At 39.2% G+C, this 22,709-nt stretch overlaps 1 protein-coding gene across 1 annotated transcript in view; it reads left to right on the forward strand.

Moving 5' to 3' along the window:
• LOC138794186 (zona pellucida-like domain-containing protein 1) overlaps positions 1-22,709 on the forward strand; it is a 40,006-nt gene that overhangs the window by 13,215 nt on the left and 4,082 nt on the right. The window contains exons 2-8 of the mRNA XM_069972960.1: positions 6,494-6,611; positions 10,410-10,630; positions 11,709-11,893; positions 13,252-13,324; positions 16,378-16,475; positions 18,846-18,926; positions 20,493-20,664. Of these exons, the coding sequence (XP_069829061.1) occupies positions 6,494-6,611; positions 10,410-10,630; positions 11,709-11,893; positions 13,252-13,324; positions 16,378-16,475; positions 18,846-18,926; positions 20,493-20,664 (948 nt within the window). The remainder of the gene's footprint in view (positions 1-6,493; positions 6,612-10,409; positions 10,631-11,708; positions 11,894-13,251; positions 13,325-16,377; positions 16,476-18,845; positions 18,927-20,492; positions 20,665-22,709) is intronic.

Raw genomic sequence — 22,709 nt, forward strand, 5'->3', positions numbered from 1 at the left:
AGGAATAGTATAAGAAAGATAATTTACTATACAATTAAAATAAAAAGGTTCCCAATTTAGTTTTTAATCAAGGGAACAACTAACCAAGTGCAAAGGATGTATTGAGTTTCACTGCAGAACATTTACCCTAGGGATAGTAAGTCTATTCAATCTATTGCTTATTCTGCTCAATGGTGTGGTTTTACAGGGCGGATGTCATTATCTTAGTCTCTGATTGCTTCTTCTTGCCATTTCTGTCAAGTTATACTGTATTCACTAAGCTCAAGATACCCATGTGACAAATGTTAGCAACAGTTACATCTCTTAGAAGCATAAGGGAATAGGCAACATAATTGCTATAGAATTGCTTTACTTTATAATTTTCACAAAGATGTGGTTCCAGCTATGTGTGAAGGTCCCGCAAGGTTCCTAACCTACTTCATTGTTGGACAACTGACATACTCCATATACTCTATATGTTTGTTAGGGTCAGGAAAATGCTTTTACTGTCACATGTCCTTGGTCAATTTCTTACATTTTTCTTTTTAATTCTACTTCATTTGAAAAATTGAATACCATGGCAAAAGGTGTACAACCTGAGCCGGTGCCTAACTATAGGTAGTGCAGAGGGAATCTGGAGCTTGAGGGGCCCATAAGGTCTCCTTAACCTATAAGAGAAATAAAAGCTGAGCTGTGATTGGTTGTTTTCCTGTGTGCTTTTATTGGCACCGGCAGTTGCAGACCGTGTCACCAAGGTTGGGCTTGGCGTCCTGTCGGGCCCCCTCTCTGTTATCCACTCTCCACCTGGGATAAGGCAGGGAGAGGGGGTTCAGTGGACACTAAGCCCCTCCTCAGTGACACCACCTGTAACTGATGGTGCCAATTCTGTGATTCTCTGTTGTCAACAATTATTACAGCCTTTGGTCAATAGGCATTCAAACAGTTTGGAGGAGTTTTATCACGCTCAATCTATTTACTGTTCATAGCAATCTCAGATTTTATTTTATCAGAGTTATATAAGAAATTTTAGTTGAAGTATGAGCAACAAAGAGAATCCTACTGTAAGAAAGAACAAGAGGTGCATTGACTAATAAATTACCGACTCTGGTAGCAGAAAGTGGAGCATTATATCAGCCACGTGGAGCATTATAGAGCCACATGGAGTGCAATAATCTCTCAGCTTTGTGTGTCGGTAACAAGGCCTTGCTGCAGATGCAATGGCAGTAGGGTGAAGGTAAGCCCCTGAAAGCCAGCCTCAGGATGCCCTGCGTGAATGCTAAGACTGAGATTCCCCTGCAGAAGCGACTGCAACAGGATGAAACAATAAAGTATCAGTACAAGTGTGCAGGATGAGGGGGGGCTTCCTTTTGTGTAACCTGGCATAGACAGGTATGAGAGCAAAAAGTGTACATAGGAAAAGAGAAGTTTGTGACCAGCTAAATGGACAAGGACAAAGAAGCTACAGAGAGTCTAAAAACACTGAGGTGCACCAAGTTTCCAGCCTATGAATAAGATATAATGGTGATATTAGGCAAAAGGGTATCTAAATGTGGTGCCTTGTTGCAACACTTTGCCTCTTGCCAAATGTTAAACTGTGTGGTCAAAAAAAAAAATATGGGGGAGATTTATCAAACATGGTGTAAAGTGAAACTGGCTCAGTTGTCGCTAGCAACCAATCAGATTCCACCTTTCATTTTCCAAAGAGTCTGTAAGGAATAAAAAGAGGAATCTGATTGGTTGCTAGGGGCGACTGAGCCAGTTTCACTTTACACCATGTTTGATAAATCTCCCCCTACAGTATGTTTAAAACGTTTTTTAGACTAAACTCTAAGGCCAGGTTTACATATATCTGGTGGTACGGCGTCTTTCTTTTGTGACAACTGATGGCAAAACTGATAGCAGAAATGCATCAGTTGTCCTATCCTTTTTTTTACATTAGACATCAAGGCCGGACAGCGATCCATCAATCCGGCAGCACTATTAACACGCCGGATGTTTTAAACTGTCCCATATTATACACAGGAATACCTTATCCCCCCCCCCCAAAAAAAAACACACAAAAAAAAAAAAAACACATACAGTACTACTAAAAACAACAACCAAACTGTGTCTGGTTTAATGACCCTAAATACCCTGGATCTGAAGTGGGTATCCCTAAACATTTCATGAAACATTATATTTAGAGGAAAAGAGAACTGCTCCAGTTTACGTAGGTTATTTTGTATACTTCTTTTCTGAAAATGCCTTACTATGAGCTATGAAAACAGTATCTATTGCATCCTGCCCGTCATGGATAATAAAGTGAATTTACTTGTTTAAACCCTTCTCTCAGGTTACTGGGTCAGGAAGCGTATGTACATTTTGTTTCTATTCATATGACTGATCTTTTTGTCACAATTATTGTTACACTTATACAATGACTTCATTCTCACCTTTCCTTTTTTCACATAACAATGTGGTTTATTAGTGTAGAGCGTATTGGTTGTCAAGTATGATGCATGCAAGTCCCCAATGTATGTGTATATAAAGTCCACACTGTAGGAAACATAGCATATACGTTATAAGTTGACTTGAAACATAAACTTATCATTGCCGGAAAGGCAGAAGCGCTTTTTAACAGACATGGTAAGTAGTCATCATATTACTTTTAAAAAAACAAACAAACAACAAATGGTCATTTATGTCTCTGCTGTGTTTGTTTTGTCACAAATACTTATTTTTTAATTTTGTGCCTGCAGTAGAAATGTATATTTGTATATGGAAAATATATTTATTTTATTTTACTGAGTGAAGCCAGCTTGAATCTAAAAACATGGTCAGTTTTACCAATTCTGCATTTTAATGCCCCTTACTGTACACAGTATGCATACTATTGTGCGGGATTTTATTTTACAGAATTACCTTCAACCCCACAATGATAATTACTTTGCATTGTATAAAAACAGTGAATGTAACTACATGAAGACATGTTGTACAGATTTACAAATACTGCAATAAGATAATCCAAGAAGAAACTCAGTAAAACAGGCTTCAGACATAATAATGACCTATCTGGGGATCATTTTTTGTAAACTGTAATGGGAAGATCAGCAGGATATAATGCCAGATGTCTTTACAAAGTATTTAGGCCTTGATAAATCATTTAATAACAATAGTAACAGAACATGAACCTGGATTGTACTTCTGAGAGTCATATTACAACATTTTGCATTTACTAGCCAAAATATCGTTTCCAGTATTGCCTAAAACCTACAGATAAATGATGCTTTAGACTTTTTATATATATTTTTTATGATTTGACATTGGGTTTCAAGTATCTCTAGCAAAGCCCTAGTAATTTTATACTTACCTTTCTGAGCTTCACTCTGTTGTTGAAAGTTAGTTGAATTATGGAAAGAAAAGAGCAGACATATACACAATAGTTGTTTTACAATGACTCAGGATATTGTACACACATTATAGGTCATTATATATAATTGTTTGTGCATTTGGAGGCATGGTTGGATGTAGTTTTATTATGTCCATGTCTCGGGGGTGCGTTAGAACAAAACAGAAAGATATTGAAAACTTTAAAACTTTTTTTTTTTTATATAATATATTATTGTCAGAAAGTTACACAGATATGTAAATTATATTCTTCTATTATATTCTTCTATTAAAAAAAATCTTTCAGTACTTATTAGCTGCTGTATGTCCTGCAGAATTTGGTGTATTATTTTCAGTCTGACACAGTGCTTTCTGCTGCCACCTCTATTTGTGTCAAGAACTGTCCAGCATAGCAGCAATCCAAAAAAGAAACATTTTTCTACTTTGGAGAGTTCCTGTCATGGACAGAGGTGGCAGCAGAGAGCACTGCCTCAGACTGGAAAGAATATAACACTTCCTGCAGAACATACAGCAGTTGATAAGTACGGGAAGACTTTTTTTTTATAGAAGTAATTTACAATTTAAAAAAACGAAAATAAAATAAATAAATAAAAATTAACCCTTTAAGAACCCCATGTCCTTTTCCAGTATAGTCTTATCCTTGTTATACCCTTTGGAACCACAAAATAATAACACTATTCGAAAAGCTAATTGCATAATAACACAATGCACTTCTATTTTTGACAACTATTGATGCAAGCCTAAAAATGACCTGATAAAGAGCGTGTAGGAAGGGGAGGTTATTAATACAATACTATCCATTTCAGCTACTTTGATTGCTCATGTTCCAAGAGGTTGAAAACATTCACATTTATATACTACTAAAAATAAACTGTTACCAGTGTGTCCGCTTAGGTTCCTAAGGGACCTGTTATGCCAAAATAAATTGATTAGTTTTTATGAGGATATAACTTTTAACCTTGATCTTGGAAATGCAGTTGGTGTGATTTATCTCTCTTTTGCTCAAGCACTTGATGCAGTTCTCTATAATAATAAACTGATACAAAGATCAGAGTTCTGCGCCTAAAAGAAAATATGAACGTATATTCAAAATTGTTGGCATATAAAAGGAATATATTTAGTACTGGGATCGTATACTATTCATTTTTGAATATATTAGCTTCAATGAAATACTGAATATTAAGAAACAGAGCTGCATTTTCTTCTTAAAAAAGACTTTCCTTAAGAAAAACATTGAGTTTTTCTTAAGAACACAGTTGTTAAATGGACATAAGTTGCTCTGTTCTGCTTCCAAAGCTCCTTAAGATTCAGCACTTTAATTTGACTTTTAGATGTCCTACACTAGTTATTCAACTCACCACGGATCACAATAAGGAAGGGGTTAACTAGACACTAAACTGCTGCTATTGCTGCTTCTGAGAAGCTAAAGGTGGGGACGATTACACAAACAGCAGTAGGTGCACTGGTGTTTACATGATTTGCAGCTGCCCTAAGCTTTATGGGTTGTAATAGATAATAGAGAAGCCTTGATTTACCTTTCAGGAACAGTGGGGATCATCTTCAGTAGGTGAACTAGCCCCCCCCCCCAAGTTTCTCAGGCTCCCTTCTTCCTGCACATAACACATGCCAAGCAGTCACCGATTAATGTGCAGAGGCTGCCGGACACAGAGATTGTGTCAGGAAGCCCCCCCCCCCATGTACTGTATATAACAACATACAGTTCACGGGGAGAATGGGACACAGCACTGTTCTAGCACTGTGTGGCAGCTGAAGAACAGAGCAGGGGATCAGGAACTGCATGAGTAAAAATTTGTTGGCAGCAGAAGGAGTCTTTCCTCTCCTTACTGCTGCCAGTCCATGCAAGTGTATAGAAAAGAGAAGTGTGGACAGCGCTCCATAGTGTGAAGTCTGATGGCAAATGTGCAAAAAAACAGGCGAGTAATTGGAGACTCTCACCTGTAATGGTTGTGCATATGGAAAGCACAACACTCAGTAACGCATGTGTGTGGACCGCAGCCACTCCCAGAGACCAAACCGGTAAGCAAATAGTCAGATCCTCCACTCCAAAACTCTGGGTATATTCAGGCGCAGATCCAAGATAGGCAAGATAAAAGTAGATAGAACTATAAAAATTTATTTATTATTAAAAATAATTATTATTTATTTAATTATTTATTTTTGTTTTAATAAATCATTGTTTTAATACATTTTTATAGTTCTATCTACTTTTATCTTGCCTATCTTGGATCTGCGCCTGAATATACCCAGAGTTTTGGAGTGGAGGATCTGACTATATGCAAGTGTATAGGTATTAAAAAAAAAAAAAAAAAAAACTATACTTTTTAAAATAAAGTTATCTTGCAAAGTAATATAACTTTATTAATTCAATGTATTAAATAAACAGGAAGTACCCCTTTAAAGCGTCAGGTATCTGTTATTTTTGTATAAAGAGAATTTAATAATTAAAGTGATATTGTCCCTAGGCCGGCCTGTGAAGTGTGCGACCTGTGTGCTTGCACAGGGTGCCTCACTACCAGCCAGCTAGGGTGGCGCTTCGGGGAAGCCCCCCTCCAGCTGGTCGCCCACCCTTCTCCCATGGTGGTTTGTTCAGAGTGCTCCGGCAGACAGACAGCACATCTAACTTCTTTTTCTAGGTTAGGTGTGCAGCTGTCTGCCGGTGTGCCCCTAGCCGTCCTCTTCCCACAGTGCTTAGTTTCTCTCCTCCACTTTCCTGATGGTGGATAATTGTATAGCTGGGGGGTAGTTTTGTGTATGGCTGGTGGGGTAGTTGTGTGAATGGCTGGGGGATAGTTGTGTGTATGGAACGGGGGTGTTTGATGTTGTCTGGAGGGGTGGGAAGCTGAAGGGGGTGGGGTTTTGCACAGGGCACCATTTACCCTAAGGCCGGCCCTGGTGCCCCCCCCCCCCCACACACACACATTTTGTAATGTGCAGTAGTGCTGTGGCTGCTGCTTCCGCAAATGTCACATTTGCCAACAGGGGCAGTATCACTTCAAAGTTTATATGCAGGTAGAGTACCTAAGTATATTTTCTGAACATACAATACTGAACTAACTAAAAAAAATGTGTATATAACTAAACTAACATATTTGTTATCTAATTTAAGGCTTTCTCATCCACGAAAGGATCAAAGCAGAACTTTTTTTATATTGTGCTGTGTATTCTTATTCACGGACATCAATGCATTACTGTTAATGACTGTGGTAACACTCTCCGAGCACCAGGTACTGTAAAATAAATCAAAGTTTAACTGCTTTAAAGAAATAAATATTCAAGCCGAAATATAGTATGCAAATGAGCGCAAAGAAATGCTGTTATCCTCATTTACAGACTCCTAATAGTGTATAAACCAGGTAAAGTGATGAGTCTTCAAATGTCATCATAATGGGCTGTAAGCTGTGAATTTTAATAACCTTTGTATATTGTGTGACATTGAAGGCAATTAAATATGTGTATTTCGTTCAGTAGGAGTAGATTGATAAACGCTAATTGCCTATCGGATAAGTGGTCGAAGTGTATGGAAGCAAGTAAATGGTTTTTGTATATTAACCAACAGATGTATTCTCCAGGAAGTTTTTAACCCTCTTTTAGGCTATGCACATGCAACATATTTTTTTTAACGGCCATCATTTTAAGATGAAAATATAGCTGTATAATGCAAATGACCACCTCAGTTTGCACAATACTCCCACATATTCGCTTCAAAATGACATCTGTCAAAAAAGAAGACAACAAAGAAAAAATTCAAACATAATTTTATTACAGCTGTATTTTCAATATAATAATGCACTCCCTTCACGTCTATTAGGGATTGTCCTACCATATACTGCAGATTATTTTTTTTTCATTGCAATCGTTCAATAATAATAAATGTCATCACATTCTTTTATTTTCACTCGAAATCACAATCATATTTAGCTTTCATTTTACTGTGGTAACCTAGATTATTATTATTATTATTATTATTATTATTATTATCTTTTTTTTATCCAGTAGGTATATAATTGTTTTCACTGGCATGATAATTGTTTTCTAACTAATATATTTAACAATTTTGACATGTGGTCATCAAAGCAAATATGTAGTTTTTACTTTCAACAATTAATATTTTCCACCTTTTTTTTTTTTTTTTTACAGTTACACAATTTAATACTCAGCGGTATTTGTAAGAACTGGTAAAAGGACAGACATTCCCAGAATCATATTTAGCATTCACTATTAGTAACTATATATATATATATATATATATATATATATATATATATATATATATAATGAACTAATGAGCCAATTAGTGATAGCTGTAGTCTGCAGTACAGTATAGTGTGAAGTATCTGACACTCAGGCAGAAAAAAAACAGAAGTGCCTTTCTATTACTCACAATGTTTGTTCCAAATAGATCATTAGTTTCAAGTGCACCAAATAATTATAAAACAAACATTACAAGGAATTGTATGATCAGTATATATAAGGATTATTCAGGATTACAAAAGCATAGTTACTTTCTTTAATAAACAGCACCAAATCTTTCTTCAGGTTGTGTGTGGTATTACAATTCAGCTCCCTTCAATGGAACTAAGCTGTATTCTCTACCTGTAACACCACACAGTACATTGTATTGTCTACCTGTAACACCACACAGCACACTGTATTCTCTACCTGTAACACCACACAGCATGATGTATTCTATACCTTTAACACCACACAGCACGCTGTATTCTCTACCTGTAACACCACACAGCACACTGTATTCTCTACCTGTAACACCACACAGCACACTGTATTCTCTACCTGTAACACCATACAGCACACTGTATTCTCTACCTATAACACTACACAGCACACTGTATTCTCTACCTGTAACACCACACAGCATGCTGTATTCTCAACCTGTAACACCACACAGCACACTGTATTCTCTACCTGTAACACCACACAGCACGCTGTATTCTCTACCTGTAACACCACACAGCACGCTGTATTCTCTACCTGTAACACCACACAGCATGCTGTATTCTCTACCTGTAACACCACACAGCACGCTGTATTCTCTACCTGTAATGCCACACAGCACACTGTATTCTCTACCTGTAACACCACACAGCACACTGTATTCTCTACTTGTAACACCACACAGCACGCTGTGTTCTCTACCTGTAACACCACACAGCACACTGTATTCTCTACCTGTAACACCACACAGCACTGTATTCTCTACCTGTGACACTACACAGCACACTGTATTCTCTACCTGTAACACCACACGGCACGCTGTATTCTCTGCCTGTAACACCACACAGTACCCTGTATTCTCTATCTGTAACACCACACAGCATGCTGTATTCTCTACCTGTAACACCACACAGCACGCTATATTCTCTACCTGTAACACCACACAGCACACTGTATTCTCTACCTGTAACACCACACAGCACACTGTATTCTCTACTTGTAACACCACACAGCACGCTGTGTTCTCTACCTGTAACACCACACAGCATGCTGTATTCTTTACCTATAACGCTGATATTGTCATAAAGTAAAAAAACTTTTTGAAATTTTTTTTATTTCATTTCCACGCACATATTATGATCAAGCATCTTTAATCTTTTTGGTTGAGCCCACAATAAGGACTTCATCCAATGCTATTTAACATTGGATATATTGTTTATACCTCGTGTTTTGTCCAGGTGGGATTGGCAGTGCGAAAATGTGAAATTTAGCATAATTTATTTGTGTAACTGCTTTATTTTTGTGAAGACGCTGCAGTACTGAAGTACTGTGTGAACATAGTCCTAATATGACTGCAGAATTTTGCACAATCAGTGAAGCTTTGCACCTGCTTCTGGCTGGTCAGAGATGGTGCATTACTCAGCTGATTGGGGGATCCAGGCAAGCCACATGTGACATGACGCCTTTTAATAATGTAGCCTCACTGCCCCACTGTTTTTATAGAAGCTCATACATTACCTGCCCACACTCCAGCTTGCATCTCCGGCTCCCAGGTCACTGATTGCGCAAAGCCAATCAGCGCGTTGCTATGAGGCAGGTAATGTATGAGCCTCTTCAAACACCCAGTTTTTGATTATTGAATAATTTTAAAGGGGAACCTCTCTAAGGGGGCCTTCACACCTACCGGATCCACAGCGGATCTCACTTCTGCGGATTTGAAGCGAGAACCGCTGCTGATCCGGTACCATTCACCCCTATGATAGCACATATTCGCTGCGGGATTAACATCCCGCTGTGAATATGTGCTTTAACCCCTCGCTGTCTGCAGCCCCGCCGCCGCATCCCCATCCCCGGCCGCATCCCCCCATCCCCGGCCGCATCCAGCAGCCCGCATCCCCTATCCCCGGCCGCATCCTGCAGCCCACCACCGAGAGCATAAAGTACCTGCTCGGATGCGGCCGGGAATGGGGATGCGGCGGCGGGGGGGTTAAAGCACATATTCACAGCGGGATGTTAATCCCGCTGCGAATATGTGCTATCATAAGGATGAATGGTACTGGATCTGCAGTGGTTCTCGCTTCGAATCCGCAGAAGTGAGATCCGCTGTGGATCCGGTAGGTGTGAAGGCACCCTAAAAGTATTTTCTCAGATGTTGGAGTTTTATTGTGTTAACACAATGAAGAACAGTTGGACGGCAATGAAATTATTAATTACTACAATGAAATTATGCAGTTCTGCAATTAAATAATTACTGCAATTTATGTGGTAAGATGCAGTAAGGTAATGAAAATGCATGTGTGAACACAGCCTTACAAATTGTAAAAAGTACCTGAGCCAGAATAGAGAGCCGTCTAAAAAACAGTTCTCTTCCATAGGAAGAAGAAGGGATATTGGCGTCTACTGGGCTTCTACTGTATTTGCAAAGTGCTTGTCTTTGTGAGCTTACCTCAAATAGGGTCATAAGTAATATGCCATATGTTTAGGTTTATGTAGTGGTTGAAAGAAAGTATATTATTATTATTATTGTTATGTAAACATTTCTAATCAATTTGTTTAACATTTTCTTGCAGACTATAATGACATCTTAGTGACATGCGGTCCTCAGCAGATCAGTCTCTACATTTACCTGTGCCCAATTTACTATTCTGGTTATAATGAAAGTCAACTTTTTATGAATGATATTTTAACGAACCCGAGTTGTCAAGGTACAGTGGATTTATCTGGCACTGTACCGTTCTTGAAATTTGTTTTTTCAATCAATGACAGTTCAACATGTGGAAGTTTATTCCAGGTAAGCCGAAATTTTGACAGTATTTTTTAAAGCAATATTAAACAATGCATGTTCTCAAGAGACAGCCTATTGGCGCATTATGGTTATCCTTTCATACAACAAATTTCTTATTGTCATTTGGTCTTCTACTTATGTGTATTCAGGCTATAAAATTATAAAAAAAAACAATCTTATTATTGCAAATGTATAGAGAGCGAATGTATTTTTACTACAATTTTCACAGACACAGAAGACCATAGTACTATACTGGGTGTAGCCTTAGTGTTGCTAGTAGCATTCTCCAGGATAAGATTGTTCAGATTGGGGCAGTTAGATATAGCTGAATTCAATGTGCTGCTAATTAGTTGTGTGAATGAACATTTAGGCTATGTTGCCATCGGCATCAACGGCCGTACTTTGTGTGGGGTGGAACAATGTCTCTCCTTAAATGGGATCCTGGCCAGAGCGTATACACATCCTAAATGCTCCGACCGGGATCCCATGCGGACCCGCAAATAACTGACATGTCAGTTTTCTGCGGCCGCAAAAATACCTGTCAGTTCACACAATGAAGCGAGCGGCTTCAGCCACTTGCTTCATTGTGTGCTGTGTGAATTTCTGGCGCAGGTGCGCGCTGATGCGTACGCATCAGAACACTGCGGCCAGAAAGGTCATCCAGCCGGTACTTAAGTACCGGCCGGGATGATCCGGGCAGAGACCGGCCGTTCCGTGACCAGGCCGGGGTCACGGAACGGCCGGTCTCACACGTTGTGTGAACATAGCCTTAGGCTGTGTTCACACATTGCAGTTTCTTCACAATACTGTAGCGGTTCTCCTCAAGCTATGGTATTTCATGATTAACCATTAAAGTTGTGATTTACAGTGAAACGGCCATAGTTTGTTTTTACCCTGCACTTTGACCATCTGCTATCTTGAAATAAAAAATGATACCAAATAATCTTTATTTATTATTTATTTATTAAAAGTATAGGGCCGGGATCTGCAGCGAGTCTCGCTGCAAATACGCAGCGAGGGGACTCGCTGCAGACCTGCCAAGTGGGTTTGTAGCCTTAACCATCTAGTTTTTCCATATTTACAGGTAACTTCTGCACAAGGTGAAGGCATATTCAGTCAATTTTCATCAATCCAAACTGTGAATATCAGTGGAATAATAAAGTCAAAAGATCCAACAGTGGGTGTCATCACCCGGAGCCCAGAGCTGAAGTATTTGTATTCCTGCAGTTACCCACTGGAATACCTCATAAACAACACACGGCTGGATGTGTAAGTAGAAAATTCTCCTATGTTTACTCCTATTTATTGGGTTTAAAGTTAGTGATTGGATTGTATCAATTGTAGGATATATGTTTATCTTTTATACAACTTATTAGTAGAGCCGAGTGGAGTAGAGCATGCTTGAGTTCTTCTGAATCCGAGTGTGCGGCATTTGATTAACAGATTAACTGCTGAAGTTGGGTAAATCCCTAAGGCCTTGGGGCTTTATCCAACCTTAGCAGCCACTGCTAATCAAATGGCAAACGCTTGAGTTCCAAAGAACTTGAGCTTGCTCGAAGTCCACTCAGCTCTTCTTATAACATTAGATAACCTATTATATACTTTCTAAATTATGTGGATATATAAAGAGTTTTCTAAGAAAAAAAAAACAAAACCTGAAAAAAACCCTGTTTTTTACTGTTGTATTCAGTATCTTCTGAGAAAGTTTATTACCAACAAATATGGCTACAGTTTTTTGCACACTAGTACAACTTCCGCAGAGAATCTTACCCAACTCATGCATGGAAAGTCTGCCTTTATTAGCTTTGCTTGTTAAGGCACCTGAAGAACATCCTATTGGAAAATCTGTGGGTGGTATAATTGGAATTAGGCCTCTTTGTATAGCTAAAGCTTTAACTTTATTGCGATGACCTTTTACAAGATTTTGTAGCCTCAGAAAGGTTAGGTTACGCCCTGATCAGAGCTGTCTTTAGGTTTAGCTGGGTCCTTGGCTGATTCCACCATACTAATCACTATACAAAAGTGCGAAAATAAATAAAAACTACCTGAGACAAAAACAGGCTTATTTGCCCACAGCTACTAATCAGATTAACTTTTAATAAAATGCCAGCTGTTCTCTGTATTGTATTGTATAGGTTGTTACAGTGATGGGCATACACTGTTGGGCTATGTTCACATAACATCAAAAATATAGAAAAGGCGGCTGATTTTGCTATTTAAAACAACGTCTGTTTTTGCAGCGATTTAACTGACAGCAATGGCAGTGCATTGAAGTCAATCGGAAGACGGACATCCAATGCACATAGTGTATAGAATAACATGATCCTTATTTTCGGACGTCTTTTGCAAACAGCGGACATTTTTTATTAGTTGTTCACACACAGTTTTTCTTTTGTCACCGTTCTTTCTCCGTTTTTACTATTAAATTAAATGGACTTTTTAATTAAGCCGCACTCAAAATGGCGGAAGTCATTTTAAACGGAGCTGAAAAGACGTTGTGTAAACATAGCCTTAGTCTGTTATTTTGTGTTTTCCCATATTGACTTTACATAAAGTATATAGAATAGCAAAAATATTACTGGGAACTTTTCAATACAGGTAGTAATGCCATATATTTATCTTTACAGTGCTGGGAATAATATAGCTGTCATTACCAATAATGGAAGCTTCATCAGCACACTCTCAATGCAACTTTATTCAGTGAGTAGCTCAGACCTAATCTTGGTGTTTTGTTTCCTATACTAGACGACATTAGCACGGATTATTTATCAATCTGTCTGAAACAAAATTCAGAAAAACTTTTTCCCAAAATAAGTTCTAATAACTTGCTGTTTGCATAAAACAAAAATGTGTCTGATTTTTGTTTCAGACAGCTTGATAAATCTGGGCCCTTGACAATCATTGCAATGCATTCAGAAAGATTTCAGACCTGTTTACTAGAGATGAGCGAACCTACCGAGGTTCGGGTTCGTATGAACCTGAACTCTCGGCATCTGATTCCTGCTGTCTGCCCGCTCCGTGAACAGGGTGGATAAAACTGGGATACAGCCTATGGCTATAGCTGTATCCCAGTTTTCCAGGCGGTCCTCCGGCTGTATCCACCCTCTTCATGGAGCGGGCAGACAGCGGGAATCAGACACAGAGAGTTCAGGTTTATACAAACCCGAACCTCAGCAGGTTCACTCATCTCTACTGTTTACATATTTTGTTAATACATTTTTGCAAATAGTTTTAAACCAAAATGTTTGCCAATTTATTAACCCCTTCAAGACCGAGCCCATTGATGCACAGATGTCCGGGTCAAATAATGCAATGTTCCTTCCCGCCTTCTAAGAGCCAAAGCGCTTTTACTTTTCCACCTACAGGGCTGACAGGGGTGTCATTTTTTGCACAATGATCTCTAGTTTTTATTAATAACATATTGGTGTAAAAGAAAAGTTTTGATCACTTTTTATAAATTTTTTCTGACATATAATTTTAAAAAATCAGCAATCCTCGTGTTTTTTTTCTTCTATTTACGCCGTTTACCGTGCAGGAACAATAATGTTATATTTTATTATATCTGATAATTCTGCACGATATATGTTTTTTTTTTTTTATATATTTTTATTTTTAGAATGGGCAAGGAAATATATTAAAGTTTTATTGGGAGAGGGGTTTATAAGGGTTTTTTTACACTCTTAGTTTACAGTATAACATGCAATCATTAGATTGCAAATACTGATATATGCTATGCCATAGCATAGCCTACATCAGTGTTATCGGTGATCTATGCATAGAGCCTGCCTAAGAGCAAACTCTGCACAGATGCCTGATGCGACAGGACGGCGGTAAGTGGCTTACCCCCGCCCTTCGGTACATGCGATTGGGACCCCCACCGCATGGCTATAGGGGTCCCGATCAGTCAGTGACAGGAACTTGTCCTGTCACGGACTACCTTAAACACTGCGATTGCTATAGATCGCAGAGTTTAAGGGGTTAATGACAGGCAGCTGTGGATCGCCAAGAACTGCCTGTAGAACAGGATTGTATGGACATATCATACAGATCTAGAGAAGGCTACAAAGAAGTGTCTGCTGCACTAAAAATTCCCAAGAGCACAGTGGTCATAGTTCTGAAATGGAAGAAGTTTGGAACACTCAATCTAATGGACATTCTGGTTAAGCTCTAAAGATCCTGTGATGCAGATGGAAGAAAGTCAATCCTGAAAGTAAACAATCACTGCAGCATTTTGCACCAATCTGGGCATTATGACAGAGTGACCAGAAAGAAGCCTATCCTCAATAAAAGACACATGAAAGAACCCTTAGACTGTGAGATTATTTGGTCTGATGAAACCAATATTGATTGATTTGGCCTCAATTGTATGTGTCATGTTTGGAGGAAACAAGGCACTGCTCATCAGCTGCCCAATACTGTCCCTACAATAAAGCATGATGGTGGTGGCAGCATCCTGTTGTGGAGGTGTTTTTCAGCTGTTGGGAAAGATAGACCGGTCACGGTGTAGGGAAAGCTGAATTGAGAAAAGTACAGAGATATCCTTAATAAAATCTCTGATCTAGAGTGCTATGGACTTCAGACTATGAAGATGGTTGACTTCCAACAAGAAAGTGGCTTAAAGCACAGAGCCAAGACGAAACAGGAGTCGCTCAGGAACAATGCTTTAAATTTCCTTGAGTAACCAAATCAAAGCTCTGAAGAAACCCAAAATCTAATCTCTGGAAAGACCTAAAAATAGCTGTCCACCAGTGGTCCCCATCCAACCTGATAGAGCCTGAGAGGATCTGCAAAGAGTGGTAGAAACTCCCCAAATCCAGGTGTACAAACCTCATGGCATCATGCCCAAGAAGACTGAAGGTTTAAATTGATACCAACTAAGTACTGAGCAGAACAAAATGAAAAAAAAAAAAAAATGAAAGGATCTGAAGACCTTTTGAATGCAATATATATGTACATTATTGATATTATTATTTAATCTTATCCTTCAATAAATGAATAAGAAAGTAATTTTTTTTATATATATAATATATACTAGGCATTGCTCTAACCTAGCAAGAATCCTGCTCCACACTGATGAGGAGCAACACCCAGAAACAGCTGTCTGTGGATAGATGCCTGGTCTTGGTTTTTCCCTTGTCATTACATTGACTTATTGGGCCACTTTTATGGTGGTTTTGGTGGTTTCTTTACAGGAGCCACCCCTTGGCTGGGCACTTCCCAGAAAGATATTTGGCTAGTACTGTGTTTTGAGACTCTTTAATGAGGCTCCACGGGGTCTTCTTTTGCATATTAAAATATCCCAGGGAGCAATGCACCTAGGATTTAATTGTATTGAGCGCTTTAGGCGGCAGCCGACAGTGTTATCGTTGGCTGATCTCACAGAGATCAGTGATCTGTTTCCCATTTTTTAATATAAGTCACATTGTTGTGAATTTTTTCATTGATGTGTGAATATGTAAAACATGCTGCCACCTTTATTATGATGCTCATTTTTATGCTTGTGTGTACAGAATGAGGATGAATAAATTCAATATGCAATTACATTTCCTAATAAAAAAAAAACACGCTACCGACACTAGAAATGCTTCTATTCATTAGTTGCATTCATTGTGATGACTACTGTAAGACAATGTAAATAGAAAAAAATTAAACACTTTGATATTATAATTCATATTATAATTGTAAACTTTGCCCAGAACAGTAGCCATATCCATTGCTGCACATTAATTGTTCTTTTGTTTTTTGTTTTTAAGGATGTAAACTATACCCAACAACTTGTTATTCCTCCAACTGGAATCAAAATTAACAGTACAGTTTATGTGGAAGTAAGAGCAACCAACTTAACACAAAAGTAAGAGGAGCACATTATATAAAAAAGAGAATGCTTCGATGCTTTTAATTTACATCTGCTCTATGTTGATACTGCAGGAAATATATTTGAAGACATAATATTTTTTGTGCATATACAAATATGTATTTTTTTGTGTATATATTGTAGCAAGTTCATAAATTAGGATTGTCAGAGTTATAACTTTTCGTTTAGGCTAAGTTCACACATTGTCAAAATGACGGCTATCATTTAATGGCAAATAATATCTGTAATTTAGAAAAAATGTTAAGGGTGCATTCACACCTACGCATCCCGCTGTATGTGCTTTAACCCCCTGTCGCCCACACGCCCACCGCCCACCGTGGAAAAATCTGAACCGGATCCCATACCGCCCGAACCGGTTTGCTCATGTCTAGTCAGGCTCCTGTCTCCGGTCCCCCTCAGCCAATCAGTGCTGCTGTGCAGGTAATGTATGCTCACTGCAGCGGGCTGCACATACTCACGGCGAGATGTCAATCGAGTATGTGCTCTATAGGAATTAATGGGACTGGATCCGCAGCGGATCTCGCTGCGAATCCGCAGCGGGAAACCCGCTGCGGATCCGGTAGGTGTGAATGCACCCTAAATAATGATCATGATTGTTATTTGCAGCCGTAAATATTACGAGACGGCCACCTTTCCCCGCTATGTTCCCGAAGTGGTAACAGAGCCTATGGCTATGTTCACACTGTCGGAATGACGGCCGTGATTGTATAAATAACAGACATTATTCTCTGTGAAAAAAAGACAGTGGGAACATAGCCCATAACTGTTCTTATTTTAGACATTTAAAATGGAGAAACATTGTTAGATATTTAAGGGGACCTCCACAGTGCACAGCACTCTCTACTGTACCCTTAGGCTGCATTCACATGTCTGTGATTTGCGATCTGTTAGCTGACTGTATCACGAACAGTACCAATTATGATGCAGGGAGTTCTGTAAGAGTTAAAGAGTCCAGTCTTAATACAGCATCAGTATCATCACACAGTAAACTTACAAACTGGATATCACAGACGTTTGAATGCAGCCTTTCAGGCATCTTACTGCCTAAGGTCACTTTCACAATAGCTTTTTCCCCCTTTATTTTGAGACATATGCACGGCATGCATGAGCTTAGAATAACTTGGACAAGTAAAAGCATCACAAAATTTCCATATACCGAGGCATGCCAGATTTTCAAAAAATGGTATGCCTCAAGAAACAAAAAAACAAACAAAAAAAAAAACACATCTGAACCACAAATAAAATGCTTGTTACTTACAGAGAATAACATTCTGGTACTCATACACTTGTCCCAGATTTCCTGAAACTGTCTAGATTTATCACAGTGTATCAGGTTAATTGATACATTTGGCGCCCTTTGAAGACTGTCTAGTTTAAGTTTAGACAAAGCATTAATTGGCTAAAATGTGCACCAGAATTTGACACGTTTTTGGTACACCTGAAGCCATGCCTCTTTTTATTGATATCACACCCCTTTTCTTGTAGCTATCTGTATAGTGTTATCAAAAGTCTCTAAAAATGTGGCAGAAGTCATGAGATTTTTTTTGGTGTCCTCATTAGAGAAGAAATATGGTGTGTTTAAAAAACAATGAGGGAGATTTATGGTGTACAGTGAAACTGGCTCAGTTGCCCCTAGCAACCAATCAGATTCCACCTTTCATTTTCCAATGAGTCTGTGAGGAATGAAAGGAGGAATCTGATTGGTTGCTAGGGGCAACTGAGCCAATTTCACTTTACACCATGTTTCATAAATCTCCCCCAATGTCTTTTTGTCTCTCCAAGACATAGAAATTTTTATCTTTGGATGTTTTTCTTCCACTATTATATGAATAGTCAGGTGGGCATGAACATTTTTTTAAAAAGATGTGAATGCTGGGCTCATGGATGTATGGGGTAACTCAGGGTGCTAGATGTTGTGTTACGTGTTACGTCTGTGGCTCTTGTCACACGGATCGGGGTGGTATATGCTCCCCCCAGGTTTCAACACATGCTCAGAATTAGGTGTAGGTTAGTCCCTGGTACCCCTTGTACTGCGTAGTGGTGCAGTTGAGTAAACACTGCAGGTTGGCAGGTTTTGACATGACGTAAATTCTTTGGGCCAAGAGCGGAGGAGGGTAGGCCCTACCATAGACATATTGTTTGACACTGAGGCAGACGGGATTCCACTGAATTTGCTCAATGTCAACAGGCTCTTATGGTACAAACAGGTGTTTCATGAAGTAAGTCAGTTACACATGGAGAAAATAAACTTTCATAAAACAGTAACATTGTATATAATACATGTCATGTGCTGCAGAATCTCGTGGCGCTATACAAATACATATTATTCTTTCCTCCTTTTTACAGGTTCAATGTTTTGCTGGATCGGTGTTATGCCTCTGTTTCACCATACCCAACTAATTCAACCTATTATGATCTATTTGTTGGGTAAGACAAATTGTAGTTTTTACTCTTTTTTTTTTTTTTTTTTTTTTTTAACTCTTGCAAATCAAAATGCTAATATATTCTTTGCTGTATGAACAAGTTCTGTTTATATTGTGAGAAATGTTCTTTTGCACTGACAATATTAATGGAAATGCTATGTGTAGTACTTGTGAACAGAACAAATTTATTATTGGAACCGCTTGAAAAAAAAAAAGGATGTTCTCCAAATGGAAAAGGTACAAGGCATGTTACTAAACTAATAAGGATAATGGGGTAGCTTAGTTATGAGGAAACATTAAAAGAAGTTAACTTGTTTAGCCTTGAGAATAGATGTTGAGAGGAGATATTAACATTGGACAAATCCCCCCCCAGGAAAAAAGGTTCATTCTCCGAAGGTGACAAGCCTTCTTTCTGGAAGAGTCTACCTTAGAAGCAGAATGCATGCTTAGACAAGGTGTGCACAAAATTGCAAAATGACAGTTCACTTAGACCTTATTCACAGATTCCCTAAAAATGTCCATGGACCAAGGATGATTTTAGCGGTCATTGGACTCTTTGGGCCTATTCACATGATCCGTGTCACGATTCGCACTGATTGCGGTACAGACTGCTTAATAGAAGTCTGGGGGATCCATGTTTTTCACTGATTCCACAGATGCCACACGGGTGAAATCCGTAAAGAAGAGGGACTCCGGCAGCTCATTCAACCCCCTCCCCCCCCCTGCAAATGTCCCCATTGACTTATTTTCCTGGCTCCTGAACCATCTTTATCCCCCATTGCCTTGTTCCCCCGGCCCCCAGCGCATGAAATGGCATGGTCCCCTGTTCCCTGGTGCACAAATCAGCATGGTCCCCTGTTCCCCCCGCTCCCGGTGCATGAACCAGCCTGTTCCCCTGGCTTCTAGCACACAAACCGATGTGGTCCTCCGTTGATTTACCGACTATCGGGGGAAGGAAGCAATGGGGGACCATGCTGGTTTGTGCATCGGGATCCAGGGGAACAGGGGAACACGCTGATTCATGCACACTGGTCACCCGCTGCCAGTATGTAATCTCATTGAAAACATCAGGCAAGGCGTCTGCATCACATTTCAATCCGAATTTGCAGCATAAAATCCCTTGCGGATATTTTACGAGTGAAACTAGCCTGAAAGTTTCCCTTTCCTGGTATAGATGAACAAATCTACAGAGCCACCAGCATCATAACAAACCTAATTACCTGATCATAAGAAGCCTTATGGAGTACAAGCAAAGGGAGGATAACAGCATGGTGCCTTTAGTTGACACTTACCCCCCCCCCCCTCCTACCCCCGATAGATACATCGGGCAACATTGTTGCCAATCCTATTTCAATATTTAAAAGAGAAAATAGATTTAAGGGAATGTTTACATAGGACATGTACTGACATCTTTCCGAATACCCCCAATACACAGTTTGACTACAACATTACTGGCACATTTTCATAAACATCCTCCAATGTGCTATACATGATACCATGTACACTGTAGTTTATTGTCTTTAGTTAGGAATAAAATTGTTAAAAAAACATATTACATTTGTTTTTTTAGATGTCAACTGGACAAATTTACTTTCATGAGCGTTAACGGAGACAGTCAAGCAGCACGGTTTTATTTTACAGCTTTCCGGTTTCTGGAACAATATCAACAACCTGTGTCCACTTTTTACTTGCATTGTATAACCCGACTTTGTGAACCATCAGTTTGTAATAGAGTAAAACAAGTGAGTATTTTAAACTTTCTATTAACGTGTTTTTTCAAAAGGCTTAAAAACATCAAAGTGAAATAGTATTTGCATCATTTACTCTTCTGTAATAGAAACTTTATATTTGTATTTTTTTTTTTTATTAGTCTCTGCCTTAGTAAAGCTTACAGTATTACCCCTTAACGGCGAAGGGTGTAAACGTATGCCCCTGCCACCTGGGCCTTACGCAAATGGGTATACATGTACGCCTTTCTAGGGTACCGCACTATGAAGCGAGCTCAGGAGCTGAGCTCGCTTTATAGCGGGTGACAACCGGCTGCTATCATCAGCCGAGCTTTCACCCTCAATGATGGGATACCACGATTGATCAGTGTTGGCAATCTAATGTGACTGATTAATAGTCCCCTAGGGGGACTAAAAAAAAATTGTAAAAAAATAAATAAAGAAAGAAATAATTGTATTTTAAAATGTGCAGATAATTTTAAATGAGAAAAATGCAAATTTTGTAATTTTCCATAAAAAAAGGCATTTCTCACACAAAAAAAATTGTATGGATATCGGACACTATTTACCACTCAGAATCACATGGATAAGTTATAGCATCACAGAGTTACAACCACCTAAAGTGAGACAGGTCAGATTTAAAAAATGAGGTCTTTGGACCAGTCCTGAAGGGGTTAACTCATTTATTTTTGCTTGGTTGTTCTGCCTGCTGATTTGTCCTCACATGCTCTCACATGACTATTCTATAACCTCTTCGGGTCCCAGTGATAAATTGCTGCTTTCTGATTTGTGCCAATTAGAGATGAGCGAACCTTGAGCATGCTCAAGTTCATCCGAACCCGAGCGTTCAGCAGTTGATTAGCGGTGGCTGCTGAAGTTGGATAAAGCCCTAAGGCTATGTGGAAAACATGGATATAGTCATATAGGCTATTTGAAAAACATGGATATACAGACAAACTTAGAGCTTTATCCAACTTCAGCAGCCCCTGCTAATCAAATGCCGAACGCTCGGGTTTGGATGAACTCAAGCATGCTCGAGGTTCTCTCATCTTTAGTGCCAATATTTCAACTTTGTGCTCTGCACATGCAATTTGAGTCCATTGCAGCCAAGTACATCCAATCTTGTAAAAAGCCACATGGGTAGCTTTAGACTCTGCTAATAGAGTTGGTTGTCATTCAGAACCAACCTATAACTGTCATTACAGCAATAGTGTTAACCACTCGGATCAGATTCTGTGCTGCTCAGTCCATCCCTGAATGTGGTTATCTGCTGTAGGTAGTGGCTCACTACTACAACATGTTCAGTAAAAATATTGCTATAATAATTTTATTGAAATTCACTTTTGTTCTAAGTCCAATAATTTGCATATAAAAGGGTTGTCCACTTTTCTTTTTCTTGGGTTGGATGGGTGTGTTTACTAAAATGAAGTGACTAACTTTTCTGCAACACAACAATAGGAAAGCTTAAAAAATAAGCAGCACTTTTACACAGAGAGATTTATCTGACAGAGTTTTGAAGCCAAAGCCAGGAACAGACTATAAAAAGAGAACAGGTCATAAAGGAAAGATTGAGATTTCTCCTCTTTAAAACCCATTCTTGTCTTTGGCTTCCAAAATCTGTCAGATAAATCTCTCTGTGAAAACGCACCATTAGGCTATGTTCACACATTGTATGTGAGATAAGATCATCCCGGCCGGATGATCTTTAGCGCCGCTGAGTTCTCATGCGGGCGCACACTGATCATCAGAACTTCCCACTGCACACAATGGAGCGTGCGGCCAGAGCTGCACGCTCCATTGTGTGCACTGATAGGTTCTCTGCAGCTGCTATGTGTATACGCTCCGGCCGGGATTCCATAGACAGCAGCGCAACATATATTTTCGTATTAATCACGGCTGGTGTTGCAATCAGCAACAACGGCCCTACTTTTACGAAAATATAGGGGGTGTTAACATAGCCTAACATTGCGCTATTCCCAATCACCTTACTGGATTCTCTGTGTAACACTAGACATGGAAGGTCCTAAAGAGTGGGAGACAGAGAACCCAAAGGTTTCTTT

The sequence above is a fragment of the Dendropsophus ebraccatus genome, chromosome 5 (genome assembly GCF_027789765.1).
Source record: "Dendropsophus ebraccatus isolate aDenEbr1 chromosome 5, aDenEbr1.pat, whole genome shotgun sequence".
Taxonomy (NCBI): domain Eukaryota; kingdom Metazoa; phylum Chordata; class Amphibia; order Anura; family Hylidae; genus Dendropsophus; species Dendropsophus ebraccatus.